At 35.5% G+C, this 12,289-nt stretch overlaps 1 protein-coding gene across 5 annotated transcripts in view; it reads left to right on the top strand.

Annotated features, from left to right (window-relative positions):
* RSRC1 (arginine and serine rich coiled-coil 1) overlaps positions 1–12,289 on the top strand; it is a 424,641-nt gene that overhangs the window by 409,455 nt on the left and 2,897 nt on the right. For all 5 annotated transcript variants that reach the window (XM_082394460.1, XM_082394459.1, XM_082394458.1 and 2 more), the window contains one exon: positions 6,721–6,827. In XM_082394460.1, coding sequence (XP_082250586.1) covers positions 6,721–6,827 — 107 coding nt within the window. The remainder of the gene's footprint in view (positions 1–6,720; positions 6,828–12,289) is intronic.

Genomic DNA, 12,289 nt, shown 5'->3' with positions numbered 1-12,289 from the left:
TGTACATATTTAAATTTTGCCTTTTCAAATAAAAGGTTCATATTGGACCTTGTCATCTTTATCTACTAATCTTAAATTTGTGTACCTTTTGATAACACAGAAAATTCTGTAAATGTGTCATGTGAAATTGTCAAATATAACTCAAAGTAGCAGGTGAACCTAATTTTTATAATATAACATCAACAGTAACTAATAAAATATTTGATTTTAATTTTTCATCACAAAAAGAACAAAATAATTGTCCATGCAGTGAGTTATTGACTTTTTTAGTCTGTAGTGACTTAGTTTTCTGACTCCATTATTTTCTCTTTTATTATGAAATATGAAATGTTCTGCGGACATCTTGCAAGCAACCTATGGAAGTCATTTTGTTTACCAATAATGTGTTTATCAAAAAGCATCAAGTGCAAGTAGATATGTTTACTTCATGGTTACCATGTTAATGTTTAGAAACATCCTGTAATTTATTTATTTATTTATTTATTTATTTATTTTTGGCTGCGCATGGGCTTTCCCTAGTTGCGGTGAGCGGGGGCCACTCTTCGTTGCGGTGCATGGGCTTCTCATTGTGGTGCATGGGCTTCTCATTGTGGTGGCTTCCCCTGTTGCGGAGCACTGGCTCCAGGTGCACGGGCTTCAGTATTTATGGCTCTCGGGCTCTAGAGCACAGGCTCGGTAGTTCTGGTGCATGGGCTTAGTTGCTCCACGGCACGTGGGATCCTCCTGGACCAGGTCTCGAACCCGTGTCCCCTGCACTAGCAGGCGGATTCCTAACCACTGCACCACCAGGGAAGCCCCAGAAACATCCTGTAATTTTTATTCTCCGTAACTTTGTCACTTGTTTTCATTTTTACCTCATGGCTGGTGAATACAGGATACTTTGTATGTTAGGCATTCATGCCAAGCATATAAACAATAACTAGGGGACTTCCCTGTTGGCGCAGTGGTTAAGACTCTGCGCTCCCAATGCAGGGGGCCTGGTTCAATCCCTGGTCAGGGAACTAGATCCCACATGCATGCCGCAACTGAGAGTTCGCATACCACAGCTGAGGAGCCCACATGCCGCAACTAAGGAGCCAGCAAGCCCCAACTAAGAAGCCCGCCTGCCACAACTAAGACCGGACTCAACCAAATAAATAAATAAATGTTTTTTAAAAATAAAAAAATAAACAATAACTAGTTTTAATTCACATTCTTCCCAGTCTTAAAATTGGTACAGAATTTTTAAATGACAAATTGGCATGTTAAACTTAAGAGCCTGAATGTAAAACAGTTTACTATAGGGACTTCCCTGGTGGTCCAGTGGTGGTTAAGACTCTGCGCTCCCAGTGCAGAGGGCCTGAGTTCGATCCCTGTTCAGGGAACTAGATCCCGCATGCCGCAACTAAGAGCCTGCGTGCCACAGCTAAAAGATCCCTCATGCCACAATGAAGATCCTGTATGCGGCAATGAAGATCCCACGTGCCACAACGAAGACCGGGCGCAGCCAAACAAACAAACAAATAAATAAATAAATATTTTAAAAAATAGAACAATTTACTATATATTATTGATGGGTTTTATTCTGCTTCCCAAAATGACAGGGCTATACTTAAGACATACATTTGTGGACATTGATCTTAGAATTTTGAGTATGAAGCAGTTTAAAACATTTTTTATGCCCGTTTTCAGACAGCATGGAGCTGACCTATTTATAAGGCTAAAAATGAAATCTCCCATGCATCTTTCAAATTTTAATTTATAATCTACAAACAATAAATGCTGGAGAGGGTGTGGAGAAAAGGGAACCCTCTTGCACTGTTGGTGGGAATGTAAATTGATACAGCCACTATGGAGAAACAGTATGGAGGTTCCTTAAAAAACTAAAAATAGAACTACTATATGACCCAGCAATCCCACTACTGGGCATACACCCTGAGAAAACCATAATTCAAAAAGAGACATGTACCCCAGTGTTCATTGCAGCACGATTTACAGTAGCCAGGACATGGAAGCAACCTAAGTGTCCACTGACAAATGAATGGATAAAGATGTGGCACATATATTCAATGGAATATTACTCAGCCATGAAAAGAAATGAAATTGAGTTATTTGTAGTGAGGTGGATGGACCTAGAGTCTGTCATACAGAGTGAAGTTAAGTCAGAAAGAGAAAAATACCGTATGCTAACATATATATATGGAATCTCAAAAAAAAAAAAAATGGTTCTCATGAACCTAGGGGCAGGACAGGAATAAAGACGCAGACATAGAGAATGGACTTGAGGACACGGGGAGGGGGAAGGGTAAGCTGGGATGAACTGAAAGAGTAGCATTGACATATACGCACTACCAAATGTAAAATAGATAGCTAGTGGGAAGCAGCCGCATAGCACAGGGAGATCAGCTCCGTGCTTTGTGATGACCTAGAGGGGTGGGATAGGGAGGGTGGGAGGGAGACGCAAGAGGGAGGGGATATGGGGATATATGTATACATACAGCTGATTCACTTTGTTATACAGCAGAAACTAACACAGCATGTAAAGCAATTATACTCCAATAAAGATGTTAAAGAAATTTAATTTATATATCACTCTCTTACTCTTTAATTTAAATATCACATTCTTTAATTTAAATATCAACAGGAAAATGGTTCCCACATTGAAAAGTAAAAGCTATGTTGGTTTATTTTCATATTGTAAGTCAAGCAGACAGGCTCTCCCCTATCTACCCTGTCACTTTGTTAGTCCTGAAGTGATCTTTAAAGAAACACAAAGATAATGTTCTGTTTTTCCTCTAATCTTTCTCCTTCATTCCTTTACAGTTTCTCCAGTGCTATTTTGTTAAATATACTGGCCCTTTGGCCAGCTTCTATGATAACACTTTCATTTGTATTAGGAGCTGGTTGTATGCCCATATTTAAAGCTACAAACACTGCAAGCTTTAGACATCAAGTACTGTTTGTGAGCTCACCTCTGACATTTAATACTAATGATGTGCTTTGTAAATCCACATGAGGGAATATGTTAGAGAAAAAATCCGAGGGGTCAAACAGTTGATACATATGAGACATCATCCTGAAGTCAGAAATATTGTTTTTGGTTGGGAACTAATGATTGTGAAATAATTGTGAAACTAACACCTACACAAACAAATGTGTTTTCATGTTGACCAATTAAAGTTGAACCACTTGGAATGGTATCCATTATAATTTTTCTCTGCTATATTAATGCCATTATATATGTAACTAATGAAAATATTATCCTCTGGTACAGAATGTGTTAATAAGTTAGATGGGCAAAGAGTCTTCTTTCATTTCACATGCTCAGTTAGTACATTGCATAATTAAAAGGAGCTTTTATTCTAAAGCATGTGGAACTATTTGCTCTTCCATGACATTCTGACAGTGTTTGCTTTTTATATAGGAAAATATATTCTTCCAAAGATGGGAGTGTTGGCTGTGACGGCTGTTACTTCCAAACATTCCATGCAGGATTTCTCACCTGAGAAAAGACTGGTTACAGCTGTCAGGAACACATCTCAGAAGCACTGTCTTTCTCTTAAATAAACTGGAACTTGCATAAGACTGTATGCTTATAATTTGTGATTGGCCAAAAATTGAAACAGACATTTTTCATAAAATGTTAACTTTTATTGAATGTGTTAGACCAGGTTTCATACTCTCTATATCATTTAACCTTTTCAACTTAGTATGTAAAAATTACTTTGATGCAAATAACTCTACCTTGTTAAACCAGTTATTACAGTTTTTTAAAAAATAAATTCAGTTATTATTCATACAGGCTAAAACCCCAGCATTTTTAGATGCCTTAGCTGAGTATTCAGTGGCTCCTAATTCAGGTGTGTATTCGTTTCAGCTTAGACCAAGAGTTTAAACAGTAAGGTTGTGAACCATAATGTTGTGTTTTTCCTGCCCAGCTAGCATGTGAAAAAAAAATACAAAAGTATGAAATGACACATGCCTGTGGCTATTTATTAAAGCACTAATTGTAAAAAACAAAGGACTGGAAACAACTCAAATGACCATCAGCAGGGCATTGGTAGGAAAAAACTATCATAAAACCATAAAATAGGTTACTGTATATCTGTAACATAGAATGAGGAAGTCTCTATACTGGAAAACATAGTGTTAAAAGTGAGAGAAGTGGGGCTTCCCTGGTGGCGCAGTGGTTGAGAATCTGCCTGCCAATGCAGGGGACACGGGTTCGAGCCCTAGTCTGGGAAGATCCCACATGCCGCGGAGCAACTGGGCCCGTGAGCCACAACTACTGAGCCTGCGCGTCTGGAGCCTGTGCTCCGCAACAAGAGAGGCCACGATAGTGAGAGGCCCGCGCGCCGCGATGAAGAGTGGCCCCCACTTGCCGCAACTGGAGGAAACCCTCGCACAGAAACGAAGACCCAACACAGCCAAAAATAAAAATAATAAATAAATAATAAATTTTTTTTTAAAAGTGAGAGAAGTAATATACATAGGAATGTATAGTATGCTTATTTTGTGTAAGAAAGAAGAGAATATGTATACTTATATTTTCAGAAATAAGCAATGGAAGGATAAAAATCAAAACCTAATAAAAAATGGTTACCTATGGATTGGGGGGAATGGGATAGGAAAGGAAACATACACTTCTCTGAATGACGTTGTTTTAATTTTGACTTTGAAAGCATGTAAGTGTTTTATGCGATTAAAAAACAAATATTAATTATGAAAACAATAGAGCAAAACAACATTTAAAAAAAAAAAACTGAAACAAATGAACCTAACTGTATATCAAATTGGTAGCATAATCACATGGAAAATTATTTCAAGTGACTTTAGAGTATAGTGTTTTGACAATTCATCAGTGGAATAAATCCTAAGATCAAAAAGAACCATAAAGAAATTTTAAACTTTATTAATTCATCTTGTTAATAGTAATATTTGTCTCATTATTTTGAAACTAATATATATTCAACTCATATATTAGGAAAAACAACTAAGTACTTTTGATCATATCATTAAGGCCTAATATTCTTAGAATAAGAGAAAAGATATACAAATATAACTCACATTCGATTTTCTTTTCTAAAAGTATGTATTTCCTACCCCACCCACTGAAAAAGCTGAGAAGCGGTGACAATCCAGTAACAACAAACACCCCTACTGCTCAGATTACTGTCTTTAAGTATCATTCCCCACTAAAAGGAATCCAAGCCCTTTGGAGAAATGGCTGATTTCAAGTCTGAGACAGGAACTGTACAGGATGAACCTGGGACATCTTATCACACTTTAACAAAAGAGATCATATCAAAAGAATGCAGGGACCAACATGAAGAGGCTCCCACTACCCAAAGGTAGAATCAAAATATGAAAATGACTACGACGGACTGAAGTACATTACATATATAAATACTCATGAGCTCATAATGGTCATCTTTGGACCAAAATTGATAAAATAAGGGAAAGAATTAAATATTTATTCTGCCTTTTCCTGTACAGACTATATTTCACAGTTACAAAGTAGTCGATGAAGGAAGTTCTTCAAATCACAGCTAATAAATGCAGGACAAATAATAGAATTAGAAAAAAAAATGACCATTTTGCAATGTCTAATAAAATAATGGAGCTAAGCAGCAAACATTGTCTGCTAAAACCATTAAATGAAAGGTTGGTGGAGAGCTAGGGTCAGGCTGACATCACCTTGGACACACTGATCAATCTTAACATCATTAGAAGTGGGAGAAGCACATCCTGATATGATGTAATAGGAATTACACAGCACCACCTGTGATGTACTCTTTACCAAAAGAAATTGAACCTGAATCTTACCCGTCTAGATCTAACTGCTGGTTTACACAAAATATGAAGGATAGAAGAACATGTTAAGTGACACCATGAGAATAAAATCAGCAAAATCCAGAATGTAGAAAATTGTAAAGGCTAAATGATCCATTTTCTTCAATAAATAAATGACAATGAAAGGAAGGGATGGTGGACCGTAAGTGATTAAAAGGAATTTAAGATACTTGTTGATTAAGTGTAATGTGTGGACCTTGTTTGGATCCTGTTTCAGATAAACCAACTGTAAAAAAAAAAAACACTTGGACAATCAGTGAAAATTAAACATGGATTATATAAGATGATATTAAGGAATTATTACTGATAACGTTGGGTTTAAAGATGGTATTGTAGTTATGTTGCTAGTTTGTTTTGTTTTTTTAAGCCCTTATCTGAGATACCTAAAAAAATATTTAGGGGTAACATGGCATTATGTCTGGGATTTACTTTTAAATACTCCAGGTCCATCCCCCAAAATTGAAGTGGGCATGGATAGATTAAATAAGAATAACAGAAAATTAATGATTATAGAAGCTAAGTGATGGGTGCAGATGGATTCATTGTGCTCTTATTCCTTTTTCCTTTTATGTATTTCCATAGTAAAATTGGAAAAAAAATGTAAAGTCCTCCTTCCAGATTAGCACAGATTAGCTTGGATCATTTTAGCAGTACCTTCTCAGCAATGTTTTAGGTTTTAGGTGAGAGTCTTAGTGGATAGGAATGTTATCTTTGTGGGTCTCCAGGGGGGGCAAAAAGTTTCTATTTTAACTTAACCATAATGTCTTTTTTTTTCCATCCAGTTAAATTTCATAAGTCATAAAATTACTTCATAGAACATTGCTTAGGTATAGTGTTGATAACAAGCTGACACACCAAAATACACTGACATAATACCCTCTTTTTTAGACCAAGCCACCCTGGTAGAACAAGTAAAAAGAGTCAAAGAAATTGAAGCCATTGAAAGTGATTCTTTTGTTCAGCAAACATTCAGATCAAGTAAAGAAGTCAAAAAGGTAAGTTTTCATCCAGGCATTATGAATAAGCCTTTAGATTCCAACTAAAGGGATGCTTTATTAATGGATTTTACTTAAATGTAAGTGCTTCTTCTTCTAATAGATGAAGTAGGGCGAGAGTGTATCAGCATGTTACTGAGAGAGAGAATGAATCAGTGAGAATCAGTTCAAGTTTAACTTGTTAAAAAAAAACTGTGAAAATGTATCTGATGCTATTTTTATTTTAAAATTCACCAAGAAGGCAAAGTATAAGATGTCAACATGATGGTTCTATAACAATAATACACATTTCATGAACATACACAGTTTTCTTTTCAAATGTATACATCTACTTTTTGAATTGACTTTGCTAGAGAAAAGTTACAAAAGAACTTTAACAATAAAATTATTACCCAAATAGTAACATATATTTACACTCTTTGCCCATATGGGTATCACTTATTCAACTCTAATAAAAGGAGCTTTGATTGGCATTTTATTTCTGTTGAATATTTCATGTATTCTTTCAATCATTATCAGGGCTGCTTTTTGGAATTTGTATTCCTTTAGTTGGAAAAAGCTACTGTGAAATACATGTATTCTTCAATATCATACATATAATGAAGACATGGTATAGTTATCACTTATTCAAAAATACTCTATATCTGTAGATATATTAATGACTGTATAGTATTCTACTGATGAATGTATCATAATTGATTTTTTTTTTTTCTCTGATAGATATTTTAGTAGTTGTAAGTTTGGAGGTATTGCATACATGTTTGTGAATATCCATTATTATCACCTTAAGATAAAATTTTCAAAATGGAGTTGTTAAAGGTTAATATTGTTTATTTTCATACCTGTTCCCAAAGGCATTCTCCCAAAATATTGTATCAATTCAAATTCCACCTCGAAATGCAGGGAGATGTCTGTCTCTCACACCCTGGTTAACACCAAGTCTTATCAGACTTTTCCATGTTTACTGACCTGATAGGTAAAAATTGACCTTTTGTTGTTCCATTAGCATTTCTTTTGTTATTAGTGAGATGGACATCTTTTTAATTACCATATGTATTTTAAAATAATTCATTATGGGGACATGAATTGAGCATGTGCAGGGTGCCAGGATGCACTAGACAGCCTTGGTTAATCCATGGTCCTTGCCTTGTTATTTTGCTGATTTCATTTGAACATTTTGTAGTTTGCCACCACAACTCCTGAAAAAAAGGAGCTGTGAAATGGGCATTCACAAATATAGTTGCCCATTTTATTAAATATCTTACTCGTACGTATTAAGAAGTCCTAAAAGAATTGTAATTTGTTTTGAAGTTTACTTGTGTAGTATTTGTTTTCTGGAGTTCACCTTGACTTCCCAGTTCTCACTGCACACACTTCAGATAACCTAGCATTTTCTTTCTGTGGAAATATTTATTCCTCTATGTTAATACACTAGGTTTTCTTCTAAACAACTTTTTCCCATTTGGTATTAATTATTAATACAGTAAATTTATTTTTAATTCCATTCCTCTCCTCCAAGATACTAGCAGTTCTTCCAGTAACTAGTAAAATTGGCAGTGAGCAAGGAAGTTGATCTAAAGCCTGCTTAATATAGTGGAAAGAGCATGGGCTTTGGACTCAAGGAGATCTGAGTTTGAATCTTAACTTCCACACTTCCTACCATGATTTATGATCTCGAGAAAACCTCTCAACCTCTATCCAAGCCTCAGTTTCCAAATTCATAAAATAGAGCTAATAATTCCTACTTTTTAGAGTAACCGAGGATTAAATATAATGATTATCAAGTATCTAACATGGTTCTTGATCCATTAAATGTTTATTTTTAAATTATATACTCTAGCATCTAAATTATTTGATATCTAAGTACATTCTATAAACTAAGTATGGTGCTTGAAAACTTCTACTACTATAGGCATTCAGACTGTCTGAAGTATAAACCTTACCCCATTTACATTTCTCTAATATGCCCCTTACTTTCCCTGAGTCTCCATGCTCACCAGTAAGACAGACCCCTTGCTGAGAAACACAGAAATTCTTTAGATATCTGGTTGCACCTTAAAAGATTTTTTAAATGTAATAATATCTATATATTTGAATTCCAAGATTAGTCATTTTTTTACCTTGTTTATATTCTCTAGAAAAGTTTTAAAATATTATTTCCTATAGTTATTAATCTTAAGATAACTGATTAAATCCAAGAGAAAAACTCCTCTTCCCATATCTATAACAAAACCCTATATATAGTTACATGGGCTTCCCTTGGGAGCAGTTTAAAGGAATTTCACCTACATCTCTCATCAAAGGGACCACCATTATTAATTATTTTAATAATTAGTTTTTGTTTGCTTTAGTTTTTAGTGCTGCGTTGGAATTTACTCAGCTTCAATGTAGCTTTTCTTGTACTCCCAATTCAGATGCTACCATTAAGGATTGAGAGGTCTAGGATGGAACAGGAGGCCCTTCATTTTGTAAGCAACCTTCATAAATCTGTGTGAGGGAAACCCACCTTCTGTTTCAACTATCTTTCAAAAAGAGGTTCCCCTTAACAGTAATTCATAGAAAGAAATAAAATCAATCAAAATCAATCTGGAAAGCCTAGAACTGGCCAGTTCTTGGTTGGATAAGTATGACAGAGAAGCAGAAGCAGCCTAGAAATGTTAATCCAGCACCGTGAATTGAGCCCCTCAGAAATATATTTAGTTAAAATATTTTACCAACATTTTTGTTTCTTTCCTCTAAAATTCAAGCCAAATTGCAATAAATCTTGCATTTAGCAATTAGGAAGCAGTGGTCAAAAGCATGAGATGTAGACTCAGATCTGGAACCACATTTTGATTCTGCCGTTTACTGGTTATATGTCCTTAAACTACATAATAATCTTATTAAACCTTGGCTCTTGTCCCTTAAAATGGGGATAATACCCGTAGCAGAGGTTTTTATAAGGATGAGCAAGATACTTTACATAAAACCGTTAACCAAGTGCCTGGCATATAGTAAGTACTCAAGAAATGAAAGCTGTCACTACTCCTCCTCTTCCTGCTGCTGCTACTGAGGGCTGTATTTGCCTGTGGCTTCCTTCAGAGGAATTGTAGATACAAGGATTCCTGTTTTGGTTGGGCCGGAGACTGTTTTATGTAATTTTTTATGGTCTATAGATCCTAAAATTCTCCTTATTTGAGGCTTGGTGACCAAGCAAATTAAAAATTACTTTACACAGTAACTTTCTGGTTTCATGTATAGACATAAGCTTTGGACCAATTTGTTTCAACACAGCCATTTGGAAATGTTAAAGCAGTAGGCAAATGATATAAAACAATGTTGTATCATAGCCCCACTTTTTTATATATTTAAATAATGTAAAATAACTAAAATAATGATGGCTACCATTAATACTAGACATTTAACATTTATAATTTAACTAATATCCTAATAACCCTTAATTATAGCTGAGGTTCAGCAAATTTCATAACCCATGGTCAAACTGCTAATAAATGATAGAAAGCAGCAGCCAAACCAAATTTGTCCAACTCCAGAACCCATGTTTTTCCTACTAATCAAATGTCTCTCATAATTGTGAACTCGATGCATATTCCCTGTTGAAATATAAAGAATATGCTAAAAAGCCACAGAAGATGGCATTTACCTTGGTGAATGTACAGTAGTATAAAATATTAGCCATCCAACACTGGACTTATATTAGTCATCGCACCTCAAAACGATCAGAAGAGCAGTGATGGGCCAACAAAGAATAAATTCACACTGGACTGTAATATAAAACGGAAGGCCAATTTATTAGTTTAGAAAGTGAAATCCCTTTCCAGTTTCTAAAATGTCTGTGTCTACAGTATAAGGTAAGGATTCAGGATGCCCAAGAAGATGAATTATTTATCAGGAGATGGCTTACCAAAGGAGGTAAATTATATAGAGGACCATTTCATCGAGGTCATGGGCAGATGTGATGGGCTATTCCTGATGCATAGCAAAGACTAACTCTCTTGAGGACTAAATTATGAACCAAGTTTCAACATCCTTCTCTCCTGGACAGTGCTACATGCATTGGTATAAATTTGTAATATCTCTGAAAAAGGCTTTTCTGTAACTAGTGACCCCTTCTGTTGGTAGAGTCTTTAGCTGTGCTAATTCCACTAATTTAGCTAGGGAGCTATTACCAGAAAAGTGGCTATTACCAATGACATGCTAGACAGTGTGTCTCCTGCAACACATATTGATGTAACTAGTTTAACTCTGTGCAATCATATTTTTCTGGTGTGAGTAGAAAGATGATCTGATAGTTCCTGCTGTATCATCAACTTAAGGAACCAAGATGCAGCTTGTTTTCAGACTGCTCTCCCAAATAAGCTTATTACCAATTATTCAATCCTAAAATTGTTGTATTTGGCAGATATCCGCCTATGTTCAAAAAGAGGGTAAATAACTCTAAGCAGCATGGTCATTTGTTCTTTTACACTTTTAAGTACGTGTTAAAACAAGTTTTTCCAAACTGAACCACCAGGTGGCAGTGCTACTCAAAGCCAGATGTTTGATAGTGGCCATGCTGAGGGTTTTTTAATAGCCAAATTTTCTCTAACAGCTTTCCTCACTTAAAGAAGCAATTGATGGTTTTCCTCTCACATTTTTAAAATTACCCATTATTAAATAATAACTTCTACACTCTGATCCTAACCACTGAGAACTTTACCTCTTGTGCGTATAAGCACTTTTCAAAGAAAACTTTAATGTACTGTGTAGGTAAAAACAAAATGAGATTACTTGATTTCTGTAATAGAATGTTATCTCTGCCACCTGCACATGTGCAATCCACATGTTTAGCAACTAGAATAACAGCACTTCACAATTTTTCGAGGTAGTTCAATATGGACAGCCAGTCTCCTAGCTGAACCCTATCAAAGCATGGCCTAGATATGCAGAATGGCATGCTCTTACATTCCCTGCATGGCAAGATAGAGTACTAAAAAATTATGTCCTGGACCTCACTGGACTAGCATACTTCCCACTTTCCCCTGTGCAGAATATTGGGCTTTACTGTTACATGTCTTCAGTTTTATAAAGGGTCAGTGTAATATCACTTAGGGCTATGAGTCTTCTATGACCACTATGTTGGAGACATAGAAATGTTTGGGATCTGAGGAAAAAAATATTGGCTCCAAAATGTAAGAAGAAAACTGCCAAATCAAATTTACCAAATATTTCTTTAAACAGCTCTATGTAACTTGTTACAATTTGTGATTGTGTATATATTTTGGTATTTATTTGTTAGAGCTCTGTCATTCCATTAGCAAAATGTAATCTCCAATTTGGACAGGGAACATATCTTCTTTTTTTTTTTAATTAATTAATTAATTAATTATTTTTATTTTTAGTTGCATTGGGTCTTCATTGCACGCGGGCTTTCTCTAGTTGAGGCAAGCAAGGGCTACTCTTCGTTGCGGTGCGCAGGCTTC

Source organism: Balaenoptera borealis (genome assembly GCF_965194805.1).
Source record: "Balaenoptera borealis genome assembly, chromosome: 5".
NCBI classification, from domain to species: Eukaryota; Metazoa; Chordata; class Mammalia; order Artiodactyla; family Balaenopteridae; genus Balaenoptera; species Balaenoptera borealis.
This window is presented reverse-complemented; position numbering and strand designations above follow the sequence as displayed.